Source organism: Diadema antillarum, unplaced genomic scaffold (assembly GCF_040938485.1).
Source record: "Diadema antillarum isolate AM-2024a unplaced genomic scaffold, OU_Dant_1.0 seq00001265_RagTag, whole genome shotgun sequence".
NCBI classification, from domain to species: domain Eukaryota; kingdom Metazoa; phylum Echinodermata; class Echinoidea; order Diadematoida; family Diadematidae; genus Diadema; species Diadema antillarum.
The window spans coordinates 729,522-746,320 of record NW_027272047.1 but is presented as its reverse complement, the minus strand read 5'-3'; the positions used below and the strand labels follow the sequence as shown (position 1 = coordinate 746,320).

Genomic DNA, 16,799 nt, shown 5'->3' with positions numbered 1-16,799 from the left:
GTAACACTACAGAACCATCGATGTTAGATTTAACAACATGGGTATTAAATTTAACGCCGATCAAGTGTCAGTAGAGGACCACACCGACAGGTGTAGAAAGTATGTTTTGATGGTGCAGAAAAAGATTTCCTGGCACTTCGCAGTGTTAATTTGACACTGTAGCTGGTGATATTTTTGACACTGCGCTGGTGTTAATTCAACGATGACACCTCATGGTGTTGATTTGATATTGCTGGTGTAATGTGTTTACACCCTTTCAAAAACTTTGAAATCAAGTACTTTATAGGAAAATTCTTGATCGCCTTGTTGAAGTTCAACATCAACAAGAACTATAAGTAACTATGTAACTATTAAAAAAAACCAATATTTTATAATTTATTTTGAAGTGACACCCGGAGGTGTTAATCTAACACCACAAATGAGCACCGGAAATTTAATACCAGCTCGGTGTTTCATATTAACACCGAACTTCAATGCATGGACTGTTCAGAATTTAAGCGCATAAATAAGCAATTATATTTACTGTAATGTATACTTTTGTTGTGACCATCTCAGCTGCAGATAATCTTTCCTTATACTTTTATTTCTGTATTGCGAATTGTTGACGGTTTTTTATAACCTTCTGCGAGAGACTGCGAGGGAATATGATCTTTTTTCTTATGCTCGTGAATCTTATGATTATTCTTGTGTGTGTGTGTGTGTGTGTGTGTGTGTAAGAGTGGGTGGATATGTATGCTCTTGACTGTGTATGCTGAATTGCGTATTACTCCCATTGAAAATTGTGACAAGTATGCCGGCATTTATGTCAACATGTTTTCTGATGCTAGTTTCAGTTTTTTTTTTTTTTTTTCTGTGTCTTTCTCTGCAGTCTTCTCGCTAAAGGATTTGCAAAAACGAATCTGAAATATGTTGTTGATAGTTAACTATTTATCTGATTTACTATTTCAATTACTGCAGCTGATTTGGATTTTTATACTGATGATAATCATCATTGTAATGATTGAATTTTTGTTTGTTTTTTATATTCTATCTCAGGACCTTGATGGAAAAACAGCTCATGCTGATCAAGCAATCCTGACTGAATAATATGTTTCGATAAATAATAAAAATAAAAATAAGCTTTTTGCAGTGGAGAAGCAATGGCGTATCAGAATCTGATAAGAATTCGGAAATCAATATAGTAGGAGAAAGGTGACCCATAAAGAAAGAGAGAGGGAGTGTGGAAGGAGAGGGAGGGAAAACGATGGAGATAAAGAGAGAAAGAAGTGATGATGTGAAATTCTGATGTTGTATGATAGGCTGTGTAGAGTGTTCCCGCACCCGGCCGCTGATCCGGGCGTCTATATTAGGGAGCTTTAGATTTGCTGCGCGGACGTTTGAGACGACGTTTGTGGACGTTCTCCTCTTCCCTGCGTCGTGCTGAGTATATCATCAGGGAGCTTTAGATTTTAGACGCGCGGATGTTCGGAGGGAAAAAACATGATCTGAGCGTGCGCAGTAACTTGACCCTCGCTACTGCGCCCACTCAGATCATGGGTTGTTGTTGTTTTTTTGTCTTTGAACGTCCGCGCGTCTAAAATCTAAAGCTCCCTATTACGCTGAGATGCAACGTATAAAAAATAAAATGGCGCCCCCATATGATCGGTACATCCAATGGCCTTAAACTATATGATGATAATTCTGAGTTTCTGTTATTGGGATCAAAGCATATGTTAAGCAAAGTTGATTATCAGTCATGTCATGTCAACATCGGTAGCACTTGCATTACTCCGTCGAAAACAGCCCGTAATTTAGGCGTCATATTTGATCAGGAAATGTCATTTCGAAGTCATGTAACTCATATTAAGCGTAATGTTAGATATCAGTTGCGTAATTTAAGTTTCATAAGGAAATATTTGTCTAAATCTGCAGCTGAGATACTTATTCATGCTTTGATTTCTTCTCGGTTGGATTTTTCGAATTCATTGTTGTGTAATCTTTCAAAAAAATATGTCACAAAACTTCAACGGTTGCAAAATTCTGCTGCCCGATTGTTAACGTTTATTAATAAGTTTGAGTCCATGTCACCAGTTCTCCGTTCCTTACATTGGTTACCTGTAGAAAAAAGGATTATTTTCAAGATTCTGTTATTAGTACATCATTCAGTTCATTCTTTTTCCCCAATATACATAAGTAATTCTGTTCAAAAATACAATCCGACACGGAGGCTACGTTCATCATCAGATGCATTCTTACTCCAAACACCCAGAGTAAAACATGGGTATGGTGATCGTGCTTTTTCCGTTATGGGACCAAAATTGTGGAATCAGTTACCTCGTCAGTTAAGGGCGGAACTGTCATCTACAGATTCATTCAAATCCAAACTTAAAGCGTATCTGTTCCTTTCATACTGAGGACTGTAATTGCTGTATGTCATTAATATTGGATCAATATTGTATTTTCAATTGGTATATGTTGTATTCTTTATTTGGTATATATTTGTTTTTGTTTACCATTTTCTTCTTTGTTGAAATGTTTGAATATGTATATGCATGTAAATATAATATGATATCTTTTCATTTTTGAAGCGCCATGAGCACTGAAAAGTGGACCTGTGCGCTATACAAGTAGCCACTATTATTATTATTATTATTATTATTATTATTTATTATCAAGTAGCTCCCTACGTCGTGAACGTAAAAATAGCCCAGAACGCGTAGTGAAAACTCAGGCGCTCAAGCTATAAATCGATCGCGTTTGAAACGCGATTCTGCGCATGCTCAGACCAGGTTTTTTTCCCCTCTTGACCTCCTCGTCGCGAAAATCCAAAACTCCCTAAAATCAAGAGAAACAAGAACAGGATGTATCCATGCAGTCTATCAAATTGTATGGTCTTGCAGTATAGCCAAGCAACGATGATCTATTTTAGGGAAAGGCGTAGGTTGCGGTTGCTAAGTCAAAGAACAAAAACATGTTTTTATACGTAAATAATTATCATACACAATTTGATAAAGGCCCCACTAATCAAGGGGAGTGTTGTGAGGTGGTGAAATTTCAAAATTTGATGTATTGACTGTTCAAGAACTGTTCCCCCCCCCCCCGAAATAACGAAACGTCAAGATGTCATAACTTCCTTATTTTTCATCCAGTTTCGATCAAATTTATACCGTTGAACTGGTAATATTTTACTCTTTCTTATCAGACTAACTATTCCCCCTTAAGGGGTGTTTATAAAAATTGTATTCACCATGAATTCAATATTCATGAATTCATTATTATTATTATTATTTTTTTATATAAATGGACTTGAAGTGCGGGTCATTTTAGATACTGTCGGAGAGTCCACGTACGCATTCTTCATTTTTGTGGCCAAGGCCTTATACCTTTCCGGGATACCGTGACTGTCTTTGGTTAACACTTCGGTTTTTATTTTATTTTTGCTCTTGTGTTTATCAATTTTTGTTTTTGTTTTTGTTTTGCTTTTTTCACACCCGATTATCTGTTCGCTTGGCTTGATATGCATGTGTTCGAGAGAATTAAAGCATGAATGGAGCGCGTTTTCACAATAAACATCACAGAATCTCATCCCAACCCCAGAAATTATGCTGATAATGCGATGACAGCGCTCCCTTTCAAAAATAAATGCTTTAAAGGGACTGTACAGTAGGCCTACTGGTTGAGGTAGGGATTCATACTTTGAACATTCCTAAGTGAGATAATGAGAAACCTCTTATGAAATAAGAAAGAGCATGTAATTTTAAGAAAGATTTTACGTTTATTTGATGAAAATTGGTTTTCAAATGGCTGAGATATCCAAAAAAAGTGATAATAATAAAAGACTACAGGCCACGCCTTTTATTAGGATCTCTTTGTTTCACCTTGTTTTTTGATATCTCAGCCATTCAAAACCGATTTTCATCAAATAAACTTTTAACCCGTTCCTTCCGCAATTCTCTGAGTGCCTTTAATGCCCCCAAACGAGATTCTTTTCGCCCGTCGACAGACAGGCACACAGGTTGGTAATCCAGCTGTGTGAAAGCAGTCAAGCGGTTCATTGTGTCCCCCTTTCTACGGTCAACTACATGTGCCCGTGAACAATGGAAATATTGATCGGGTGCGAGGTATGAATAGAGCGTGCGCTGATGAGCTCTCAGAATCTTTTGTTCTACACAAAACCAGGTACCTGAATGAGGTGACTGGGGTCAGCGAACCCGCATTTCTAACTATCTCAGCCTTGATCATTATGTACATGTTCGTACGAGTTTACAGCAGAACAAGCAAAAAACTCAAACAGGAAAAGGTACGTAATACTGTAAAACCCCCTTTTTTAAACAACAGGAGAACAAATCCTGATAGAATAGACTCTGATCTTTTTATCAAACCCACTTTTCTGAGGATTTTAACACAAAGAAACATGAATTTAGGCCACTGAATCAGGCACCCTTGTCTTCATTTTGGGAACCTGGTAAACCAGGTTCCCGTATATCAGTTGCTCCCACGGGAACCTGGTAAACCAGGTTCCCGTAAGGAACGGGTTAATAGCCCTTAGAATTGCATGCTCTTTGACATCTCATAGAGTGGTTTCTGAATATCTCGCAAAACGTTGAAAGCTAAATCCTCACCTCGACCAGAACTGTACACACCCTTTAAACACTGGTGTTTAAAATGATGGTTACTGCATAAGTGGGTGGAATTGCGATCTTTAAACAGAACTATTGTTCTATCTAGTACATAATACAGTGTAGTTCATAGCAAACTCTTGCTCGCCGCGGGTCTATGGTCCGTGTGTTATGCTGTGCAGAGCTTTACTATTGCATACCAACAGGGAGGTGGGAAGCCGCACCTCTCTGATACCAGTGAGTTGGCAGTAACGCCTTGTGCACAAAAGAGAGGTTGACCATTCCGGTGTTACAGTATAGCAATAGCATTTAAGCCTATTGGGCAAAGGCGAACCGGAGACGAGTGGAAGATCTCAAGGTTGGTGTTTAACACAGCACTGTCTTCCGTTTGTGTGGTCTTCTCGATCGAGAGCTTCGTTAGTTGTGTGTGCCTATTGCAGGCCGAATTCCTCAGTATGCACCCACCACGCGCAACGGTATAGCTGAGTGACCTTTGTAATTGTTGTACCAGGGCAGCAATAGTACGACGTGCGTCGTCTGTTCACAATCGCGGTGTCCAATTCTATTGTTCCTCGAGTGTGAAAGGAACCGCCGTGCGTGAGCGTAGAATAGGGACTAATTGTACCATCGGAAGAACTCGTTTCATGTAATACAGTACCGACAAAACGACACATGCCCCTGTACTGCAGCAGCTGCAGATATTGGTAAGTATGCCTTTATAATGATGTACCTATTGACCCGAATTCATGACGAAGGACCGTGGTACATCTTTATGTCCATGGTTTAAACCATGGAGCTACTTGTATAGCTCCATGTTTAAACCATGCACATTGACAAAGATTGTATAGGTCCTACCACCTTCGTGAAATCTGTCATAGTGTTGGAATCAGTAATAAATCAACATCAGTCGTGTGTAATGTCCTTCGTGATATATGCTTGCTCTACTGGACGTGGACCAAAAGCCGAAGCCATAACCTAGCTTCTCAACCACACTTACCAATCAATGTGTGATTGATGGTCTATAGAATCTAATCTGAGTAGAAAATTCAGAAGTTTTTTTTTCTTTCTTTTCTATTGAAGTACATGTAAACGTTATAATCAAGAACGGGCTAACCGTATTGTACCTATGGGCCTATACTGCACAATTAACGATAGCCCCGGGGGGGCTTATCATTGCTTTACAACATTATTTCATCAGTCAGTTAGCAGTTGGATTATACCTGTGTAGAGTACGTGCATCAGGCTCTCGACTGCACACAGCATTCAGGTGGGTCTGATGTATCGACTGGTCGTCGGGGATATGTTCCATGGAGACTGCATATGGCTTCACGGATCCCTTCTTGTGCAGGAGAGCAATATAACGTCAAAAAATAAAAAGAAATAAAGGAAATAAATAAAGAAAAGACTCATTCGGACAGACGGATCTTTCTGTCTAGCAGGTGGGATGTCTCACTTCATATTCCTTATGTCAGATTGGAGCGATGATACATGTATATTACGATTATACCACATGAATACAGTAGATTAAGCTTACCGGTGAAATCGTAGATTTGTATTTTACTTCACGAACTGCTGCGTCATTTCCTTGAAGTATCACAATAAACCTGTATCGTGTCCAGTCTATTCACCAATCTCAAAGTCACATATAAGAGCAGGTTTGAAATCAATATTCTAGATCATTTAACGAGCATGGACATATCGGTACGTGAGCAGTGTGTTCCCTTCCGAATCCTCGGCTGTGTAGAGTGTTCCCCACCCGGCCACTCCGACAGCATATTATAATAATGCTGAACCACCTACCGTGACATTGATTTTCCTTTGTTGTATTTATTTTGCCGACCGAGTGCATATTTGCACAGAATCTGTTGCCATATTTGGTGGAAAAAAAAACCAGACTACTGCTGCTCACTGCAGCTGGTAGTGGCTGAAAGTATGTGGCAATAATAGCTAGCAGCTCCACACTTATGACACGCGGTGTTATTGTATTCAAACATGAGTGAATAATGATTATGAAGCCGTGTAGGCCTACATGTCTCCCTCTATTTATTCAACAAAATCATCTTATTAAATGTCTTTCTCCATTATACATAAATTATATTTAACGGTTGATTGATTGATAATATTTGTAATAGTCATGCATTGTATATATCTCATACTTTATGTACATATATATCTATGCTCAATAAACACGCATAATAGGCCTACATGTGCGCAAGAAACATTTGTAAATATTTGATATCCTAGGGAGGTGATGTTTTCGACTTTTCGCCTCACCTACCTGTTGATATTAATTAAGTACTGAGTAAAAAATCAGGTCTATGCGAAGAAAAAAAAAATCTGTATAATGGCGTGCAGGTACAATCTTTCTGAGCTATTGGACACACGTTTACTGTAGATGCCTATATCCCAGGCACGCACAGCCACAGGTGCGTGCCCGGGATAGGCGTAATCACAGGATATTCATCAGGTATACTGTGCTGCATACTTTAGAAAACGAGCTGTTGAATGAATTTTTCGGAAGTTAAAAAAAAAACATCTACAAACAAAACAGGGAATACTGATCAAAGTGAAGCGAAAGAAAATGTCGATTTAGTTCAACTCATTTCAATTCAATTAAATCTGAATGGATTTATGTTTCACAGCAAACTACAGCATATAAAATTATTACAAGACGAAAAACAGAAAAAAAAGACATTAAAAATCATCAAAATACCATAATTATACTACGCAAAGAAACTTAAAACAACAATGGATGCAATTTTGCATTACATAACACAAAGGTTATATTACAAAAGTGTGGCAGAAGTGATTAGGATGGAATCAGATTTAAGGACACAGCTTGAATAATGTCCAGGGCCCCGTTTTATTGAAAGCATAATCGATTGTAGATTCCCTTACCACAGATAATACCACAGATTTATGATAGCAATCAACTATATCATGTATATTATAATCAATCATAACTCTTCATAGAACTGGGCCTGTTACAGGAATCGTTTCCTTTGGTCCATTTGATTGCGTCCGTAGATTTGCACTTTGATTATTGATAACGAATCCTTGACATTAATTTTCCGCAAAGAAAAAATTACTCATTTCTTACTTTATTGCTATTAATCAATAATAAACAAAAAAAAAAAAACCCGAACAAATCAAGAGTAAGGTCAAAATAATGTTTTTACTTTACTTCAGCAAGAACCTCGATTCACTGTAAGCTTTAGGAAGTCTATGACATGTCAGAGTGAATCTCATTTTACTTTGACACCAAAAGACGGAAAACAGAAATAAAAACAGTCTTGTCATTGAAAACCCGTTGAAGACGAGCAGGTGTCTATGGGAAATGCGTGCTGTATCAATATCAGCCCGTCTTCAAAGAGTTAAAATGTGTAGTATACAATAGGCCCCTACGTTGTTTTTCGTGGGTTCGTTGTTGTGCCTTTGTAACCAGGAATATTTTTATTATAGTCCACTCACAAAGAATCACGGAAATTTTACAATAAATCTACAGCCAGTGGTAATCATTAGTGCTTTTCTATAAGCTTTGAGTATCTATGGATTTTACAGAGTTTATACTTCAGTACTTAGTTCCATTGACTGCGGAGTTACCACTAATATAGGTTTTCCCGGCCAATTTCGCACTTTTGTCAGTCCAATTCCTAATTGCTTTGTTCAGTTTAGCACAATTTAGCGTAGATGACATGTTCGGTATTTCAATTCTGTAATCTCTTCATTCAAATTCCTTTGTGGAGCATTCAAGTTACTTTTAGCCTTATTCTAATTAACACGTTTTCAATTGAAATTCGTAAAACAAGCATTATTTCGTTACTCGTTCATTCAATTTAGAATGATTATGGTCTCGTGATCACGGACAACAAGCCTCACTCGTTCATTAACGAATTCATTTTTGGGTATCCAATTTAACATCTTTTGCAGTCAATTTAGCACGCATGTTTTTGCTTTGGTTCTTTCTCTATTTCTTTTTTATGCCTCCGCCACGAAGTGGTGCCGGAGGCATTATTCAACATAGTTATTGATTTGCAAGAGTCATTGCATTTCATATTTTCGTATTCATGCATTTTACAGATTTTGGCAACAGTTTCTTTTCTCCAATGTGCTTATTGAGTCTTCCACTCCGAAGATAGCGCATGTGGCCACAACTCATCTGGCCGTGTAGCGCTTTATTCCGCGTGTGTCGGCCAGTTCTACGAAGTCAAGGTTGTGATCATCAAATGTTCTTATAATTTATTTTTCCGTCTCCTTGAGAAATACGTCTGTATTTAACTTGTGCTGTCATGGCTATAAAGAAGATGAAGTTGATCTGTAATATTGGTATATGTAGGCCTATGCATGAAAGAAAAGGGGCGTTACAGAACAACAAACTCGAGTTATATAGGGTCAAAAAGATGATACTTTTACTACTTAACAGTGCGTGGATGAAACAAAAATCACATAGAAATACGCGTCTAATTGTTCTCACCCTTTTCAAAAAGAAATACTATGACGTTGATATGAATGAACATGTTTGGAATTTGACTGCCCATACGCGAAATTGAATGACTGAAATACCCTTTTCACCATACAGTGCTGGCGAATTTGAATGACTGAAGAGCACGTGCCAATTTGAATGCCCGTTTTACGAATTCGAAACGCACATTATGCAAATGTCAGTGATCGAAATGCTAAATTGAACAAACATCTTGCAATTTTGAATGACAGAATGTGCATGCAGTGACGAGGATTTTCGCTAAATTGAATGGACCTTCTAATCAAGATAATGGATTGACAGAAGTGCGAAATTAGCCGGGAAAACCGATAGTAACGTTACCATCTTCAAACGCTTTATTTGTAATGGGGCCCCGCTTTCTACACTTGAAGGAATCGGAGCAAATAGTTGAGGTTAGGAAGCAAAAAAAAAGAAAAAAAAAAAGGCTGAAATACGGGGGGGGGGGGATCCACTGGTTAAGGTCACTGATTTGGGATTTTCTACTGCTTCGGTAGAGTGGGAGACTGCTGACAAATTAATCAATAGAACATTTATAAACCACTATAGCAAAATCATCGGTCCCATCAGCACCAGACGTTGTACATATTCAACTATAATGTTATGTGATGCAATATAGGCCAATCGTGACGTCAGCCAAAAATAGCAAACACTGTTAGTGCGGTTATACCAATGTGGCTGTCTGCGATCAGTGTGCTCGCAGTTCATGTTATCTAGGAGTGTTTGCTTTTGATTTGCCCTGAAGTACGCCAAAAGAGCCCCTCCAATCCCCTAATGTTCACAGTGGACGAGTCGTTTATTTTTCGGATTTACTTTTCGTTCTCACAGGACTCATACAGTTGAAGAAAGGAATGGCAGGTCAGTCTTATGTATAGAATCGCTGTTCTGCAGTAGAAGCTGTTCTTTGTCACTGACTGACCGTCGCATACTCAGAACGGAGAGACGTTATAAGTGAATACCGTAGACGATTAATTTAGTCTCTCTCAATCTTGACACAACTGGAGACATCGCCCGTTCCGAAACATGGCAAGAGTTTCTTACCTACTCGCAATGGGTATCGCCTGCTGGTTGGTACTGGCTGGGCAGTCACCCGGAGCTTCGGGGGCGAAAATCATGCTGGCAATGAACATGGTGCTGAATACGGTGAGTCAGCACATTTTGTTTTCGACGATCACCGAGCCCCTCGTCGAGCGCGGTCACGAGGTTATCCTTACTGCCCCGGAGAACAAATTTACGAAAGGTCTGACGGAAGGTGCGACTACGGGTAAGATCTTCTACAAGAATCCCCGTACAAAGGAAGAGATGGAAGGAATCATCTCTGGTCTCAACGCGGCCGTGATCGGCTTCAGCCAAAATTCATTCAGGGATGTCTACCGCGAAGCTATGGAAAAGATGGCCCAAATTACGGAGGGATGTGTCCTATTGTTCAAGGATGCAGACGCCTTGCGTCGTTTGAAAGAGGAGAAGTTCGATCTGATCATCACAATGCCCGTCGACGGCTGCGACGCCCTGCTCGCCGAGTACCTCGACGTCCCTTTCATTGCAATGACACCTCTCAGGCGGGCTCCGACATTCTCGGAGGACATCTTCGGGATCCCTGTGCCGTCATCCTACGTCCCTTTCAACGGGTTCCTCACCTACACCGATCAGATGACGTTCAAGGAGCGCGTCATCAACTTCGTCTCCCGCTACGTCGGCGATCCCTTACTGCGTTCGATGGTGTTCTCGAGGGTCCGACAGATCCAACGGGAAATGGGGATCAGTCCTCACCTCAGTCTGGAGCAGCTCCTCGGTAAGGCCCAGCTCTGGCTTTGCCAGTCGCACTTTGCGCTGGAATTCGCTCAACCCATCGCCCCGAACTATGTCAGTATTGGCGGGATCTCGGTTAGACCTCCTAAACCACTGCCACAGGTATTCAGCCCCTTGTATCTCTTTCAAGCTCTGTAATTATTCTTTTTTTTTTATTCCTTTTTGTTTTGTTGTTTCGTTTTGTTTATTATCATAAGCATGTCCCTCTCAAAGTATGTATTTGAGGAACTATGCAGTCAAACCTGTTTATAGCCGCCAGAGGGAGACGAGAAAGTGGCCGTTATAGACAGGTTCTTTAATATGCTTTTTGTCTCGTGTTCTAAAATTAATGTTGTACCAACGCATTTTGCATTTGAAATGTATATCCAACTCGTCCGAATCAAAATCATATGTAAACAGAAAGATAAAGTAAGACAAAGAAATGATATTGCTTTGATTGTACTCATACTATATTTCCTCAGATCTTAATAAATTTATTATTTTCAATCACTTATGGTATGCCAGAGTAGTATATAGCAACAACAAAATGCTAAGTTGCTAGCAGTAGTTAAGCGCGCTACATCCATACGATATCCATGTGCTGCATTTGCTTCACACTGTTAACACTTTGAGTACATTACAAGTGCAATTTTATTAAACTGTGGATTAACTGTTTTTTCTCTGGGTTAAAGCAGAATGCCGATGAAATATTTTCTCCTTGAATATTTCGTGAAAGAGACTGCACAACGCGTTTCATAGTAATTTGCAGAAATATGAGCCTGACACATTAATGCTATACAGAGGTTCGTCACGCGATGCCCCTTGAACCTTTGCAGTCGATAATTCTTCTCGCAGATAAAAACTGTTGAATGCCCTACCGCATCCGAATAGAAGGTCAAATAGATAATACAGCTTAAGCATTCGTAATCCATTACAAGCCGATACACCAAAAGCAAAGTATTTAGTGGTATGTGCGTAATCCACATCAATGTTTAATAAAAGATGCGTGACAATAGTTACGCCTGTTCACGTGATTATCGTGTGCTGGTTGCAGCTGTGCAGCTGTATGCAAACTGCAATATGCTTAGGTGCTATAGGCGTTTTCACATCAGCCCGATAAAAATTCAATTTCATTTTCTATTCACATCAGCCTGAACGTTGTCAAATAGGGCGATAGTTCGCATTAGTTATCCTGCTATTTCGGAAATTTCCCGAGTTGGACTCGAGAAATTTTCTCGATCAGAGCGATAAAACTATAGCGCACTAATTTGTATACCCATTATCAAATAGGGCGCTATTTCGTGATCGGATTAATTTCCCAAGTCAGAAAATAGCGCGCCATATTTAGAAACATCAGGGTGATGTGAAAACGCCTATTGTGTCGTTGACTTGCATGTCGATTCAGATTATTGAATAGGCGGATTTATGGCCATATGAAGACATGTACAACCAAGTTTTAAAAGCAGCGTGTTCCTCCTTTTTTATACATTTTTAATAAACAGCTCTTTTCAAGAGCCTTTTGTTTGCGTGATATATAATATGTATATGCAGTAGATGGCACGTTTCATATCAGTTTGTTTTGATTTTTTTCGTAGGAACTCGAGGACTTTGTACAGGGATCTGGCGAACATGGGATTATTGTGTTTACTCTGGTGAGTATTGAGTTCGTTGATCGGAAAACGTGTATATTACTAACCTGTTTTTGCTTCTTTGTTTGGTTTGAAAAACATGTAAAATTTAGAAACCGCAGATAGCGAAGACTTTGTAGGTCTTGTAAACTGTTATTGTTTTTGTTTTGTTTTTGTTTTGTTTTTTTTAACCAGCTGCCCGTTAATTTTTCTTTTAATCAAGCTATTTCTATTATGATATCCTTATGACGCAGCGAGTAATGCGTGATTATTCAAATTCATGAGATTCTTCCGTCCAGATGTTTTAAGATAATAAGTATTTAAAGAACAAGCACTTGCTGTCGGGCGAAAGCCCGGTGGTCTAGTGGAGATGATGCCTGTCCGGAGATCAAGAGGTCGTAGGTTCGAATCCTGCTCGAGTACTGTATGTACTCCCATGATTTTCATCATGGCTACTACCAGAACACTGATCAATTCAGTGCTTATTTACATCGATGTATAGGTCCATTTGTCAATCAGCTGCCATGAAAATATCTGGACGGAAGAATTTGAAGAGCAATGAAGTATGTTCTGTACAATATTGTCATTTCCATGATTGATTTTCACTTCTTTCGGTGGTCTTTTTCCTGTGCAGGGATCCGTGGTTCGCTCGCTCATGGACGACGTACTGACCGAAAAGCTGGCCAAGGTTTTCAGCGAACTGCCGCAGAGGGTGCTATGGCGTTACAAAGGCCCAACTCCTCGTAACCTTGCCAACAATACGCTGATTTCTGACTGGTTACCACAGAATGACTTGTTAGGTATTTTGTTCTTTTGTTTTTCCTATGTTTTCATTTGTTTCTTTGTTTCTTTGTTTGTTTGTTTGTTGTAGCAGGCGCCCTTATTATCATTGCATCGTACAGACGTGTATGAGCGGACTATAAAATGCGTCCTCCTTTAAAATGTATGTATTGATGTGATTGTTGTGACAAATTATATTTTGCATGGCTACATCTAATGTTATAGTACATGCTAACGAAACAATGTCTTTATTAAGATGTTTAAAGTGCATGCCGAATTTGAAGTGTAGTTTTGTAATCTAACTTCGAGTAAATTTTACATACGACACATTTCTTGTTGAAGGATGCCTGTCTTCTCTTTGGTATCAAGTAAAGCAAACCACATCCTTACCACCAAGGTACTATGACGTGTAAATGACGTATAAATAATTTATCACGTTTTGCTAGGGACATCACAGACCTTCCTTGTAAATTCTATTGTTCCCTTGAAGGGAGCAGGTTTCTGAGAAGATTACTCAGGTGAGGTTCCCTGGCCTCCCCCTGTAATTTCTAACTCCTTGATCTCCTCTCCTCTTTGCCCTCATCCATCCTCCTTTAACTGTTCTTCCTGCTCGTCCTTTTCCTTTGATGTATGTCCGTCTTCTTCCTCCTCCTCGTCTTCATCATCATCATCATCATCATCGTAATCATCGTCACCATTATCATCATCATCATCGTCGTCGTCACCATTAACATCATCATCGTCGTCGTCTCCATTATCATCATCATCATCGTCATCGTCATCATCATCACCACCATGCCTCTGCTCCTCTTCGCCATTCCTTCTATCTGCTTTCTCTATCTCCTCCCGTCCCCCCCCCCCCCCTCCGACCTTCTCCTCATAATCCCCACCTCCCTATTACCCGCCCCTCCATTTACTCTGTGGGAGCATTGTGGCATAGTGAATAAAATCATGACTTTGAGTTGGAAGGGCCTGTGTTCGATTCCCGTCCAGTGCTTACGTTCTTGGACTAAATGTTTTTGTACCTCTCGACATAGGTGTGTAATTGGGTTCCTAGCAACGCCACAGGGTAATGGTAATGGCAGGACCCTCTAAAAAAAAAACAAAAACAAAAACACACACACAGTGGCGACACTGAAGAGGCTACATGGATAAAGACAACTTACTGCTATTGTTCTTACTATCATTATCATCATTATCGTTATTAGTATCTTTATTCTTCTTCTCCTTCTAATGATTATTGTTGTACTGATTATAATCATTATTGTTATTTAAATTATTATTATTATTATTGTTATTACTATCATCATCATCGTCATCATCATCATAGTCCTTTCGTATTATCATTCTCCACCTTCTTCCGATATAAAACAAGGCCACCCCAAGACGCGACTCCTCATCTACCACGGTGGAGCTAACGGTATATTCGAGGCCACTAAACACGGGGTGCCCGTTCTGCTCATGCCGCTGGCCGGAGACCAGATGGCGAACGCTGTGCGTTTCAAGGCCAAGGGTCTCGGCTTCCCTATCGACAAGAATACGCTGACTGAAGAAAGCTTCCGACAGGATGTCAAGGAAATCCTAACCAACCCAAAGTAAGTGGATATGTATGCATAACATTAATAAAGAAGAGTTTTAATGCAAAACGACTTGCCTCTTTTTCTTGTCAATTCTGAGATGTTTGCGCTTAAACCTGTTCAATAAGAAAGAAAATAGTACAAAATATTGAATTTCTTTTTATGAGAACATCAAAAATAATGTTTTTTTTTGTAATAAACAATTATATAAGATAATGATGATAATGATGATAGTAGTAGTATAGTAGTAGTAGTAATAACAATGATAATGATAATAATAATAATAATAATAATTTAAAAAATAATATAATTTAGTGAGTTATCACTTTTCTGTATTAGATGATGAACTAAATTTGAAGTGTTTATAGTACATGGCGCTTTACCTTTTTTTCCCGATCAAACTCCTCATGTAAGTGTGTGTGTGTGTGTGTGTGTGTGTGTGTGTGTATTTTCATGTTAAAATCTTATGTGAATAATGTAAAAACAAGCCTGACTTTTTCCTTTCTTTCTTTCTTGGGTGGGAAGGGGAGGGGGCTTTTAGTGTTAGATCACCTGAGTGCTGTAAAACGTTTCGAATGTTTTGTGTTTTCCAACACAGAAGAATCGACATGTTTATTGATTTTAGCAATTCAAAACTACATTTTCATTAATCATTATCCTCCTGATTATTCGTTAACGTCGTAACTGAAACGAAAAGCATTGAAAATGTTCTCATTCCGTAGGTGTCTATCACATTAGTATTTTTATGTGTGCTGTATACAAGTATCTTTAATTTTACGGCAAAATATATACAATATTCATTACTTATTGGAATTACATTATTTTAGATCCACATATTAACTAACACTTATAGTAGAAAGATAAATGTATTATGTCAAGGTTTCAATTCGAATGTATTCATATGATGTAAAAAGTTGTAACAACGTTCATGTTTCATATATTTTCGAACTAAAGCTATTTGTTCAGTTCAATTTAAATGATTTTACTTCCATATAAAGCAATACAAAGCAATACATATCGCTTACATAAACGAGTTTTTAACGAGTACATATCATGTAAGGAACTTTGAATCACATAAGTTTACACAAAACATAGCTACATGGATACTTACTAACTTTTTAATAATAATAATAATAATGATAATAATTGCATTTATATGGCGCTTCATACTGACGTTTCTAAGCGCACTTTGCTACTCATACAAATAGACTAGAAAACACAATAACATTAACAATTTTAGAACTTTTGTTCTGGACAGTTGTCGTACTTTGTTGTTTTGTATTATGCCATGTAAACATAGTGAATATGGATAATGATAAAATTCAACATTTGTTAATTCCAACATTTCCCATGCTAAAATGGACTCTTCCGTATGAACTAACCTTATGTGTTCTCTTTTATCCCTGTCTCTCTTTCTCTCTCTCTCTCTCTCTCTCTCTCTCTCAGATACACAATAAATATGAAGAAAGCATCAGCTATCATGAATGATGAAATCGTTCCAACTCGCCAGAAGATCGTGTACTACGTTGAGCATATCCTGAAATTTGGAGGGGATCACCTGCGTTCGCGCGCACTCGAACTTAACTTCATTGAGCTCAACTCTATCGATGTGATGGCCTTTCTCCTAGTCGTTTCTCTAATATTCATCTATGCTGCTAAGTGGTTTATATGCAATTGCTGCTGCGCAAGGTGTTGTCGTCGCAGTAACAAGATGAAATCAGACTAGTAACTGGAAGACCTTTTATAATGATTTAGCAATCATGGAGTATCTTTTTTAAACATGTCATGTGTGTGCTGTAGATTGTTCACTATGAAGAAAATTTGCAACGTCTTTTTAAACTATTCATCCCCGATATAGAAACAAATAATATATCGGTACATAATGATTCCAAGGAGATAAACACAGATTTTGCACACAATCACAAATTAC

General features: G+C 38.7%; 2 protein-coding genes across 2 annotated transcripts in view; one reads left to right on the top strand and one right to left on the bottom strand.

Moving 5' to 3' along the window:
- Positions 1 to 5,943, bottom strand: part of LOC139745419 (uncharacterized) — a 49,144-nt gene extending 43,201 nt beyond the window's left edge. Inside the window, exon 1 of the mRNA XM_071655810.1 lies at positions 5,819 to 5,943. The gene's annotated coding sequence lies outside the window, so the exon portion shown is untranslated. The remainder of the gene's footprint in view (positions 1 to 5,818) is intronic.
- Positions 5,212 to 16,595, top strand: LOC139745431 (UDP-glucuronosyltransferase 2C1-like). The gene is made up of 6 exons (XM_071655820.1): positions 5,212 to 5,302; positions 9,925 to 11,007; positions 12,480 to 12,536; positions 13,147 to 13,312; positions 14,668 to 14,887; positions 16,316 to 16,595. Exons 2-6 carry the CDS (start codon positions 10,120 to 10,122, stop codon positions 16,593 to 16,595), a joined length of 1,611 nt encoding a protein of 536 aa, XP_071511921.1. The 5' UTR covers positions 5,212 to 5,302; positions 9,925 to 10,119.
- The last annotated feature ends 204 nt before the right edge of the window (positions 16,596 to 16,799 follow it).

Excerpts from the sequence above, each read along its gene's own strand:
- LOC139745431 (XM_071655820.1), top strand. The coding sequence starts at position 10,120 with ATGGCAAGAGTTTCTTACCTACTCGCAATGGGTATCGCCTGCTGGTTG. Across the intron at positions 12,537-13,146 it reads GGATTATTGTGTTTACTCTG|GGATCCGTGGTTCGCTCGCT; the intron begins GTGAGTATTGAG and ends TTTCCTGTGCAG. Across the intron at positions 14,888-16,315 it reads GAAATCCTAACCAACCCAAA|ATACACAATAAATATGAAGA; the intron begins GTAAGTGGATAT and ends TCTCTCTCTCAG.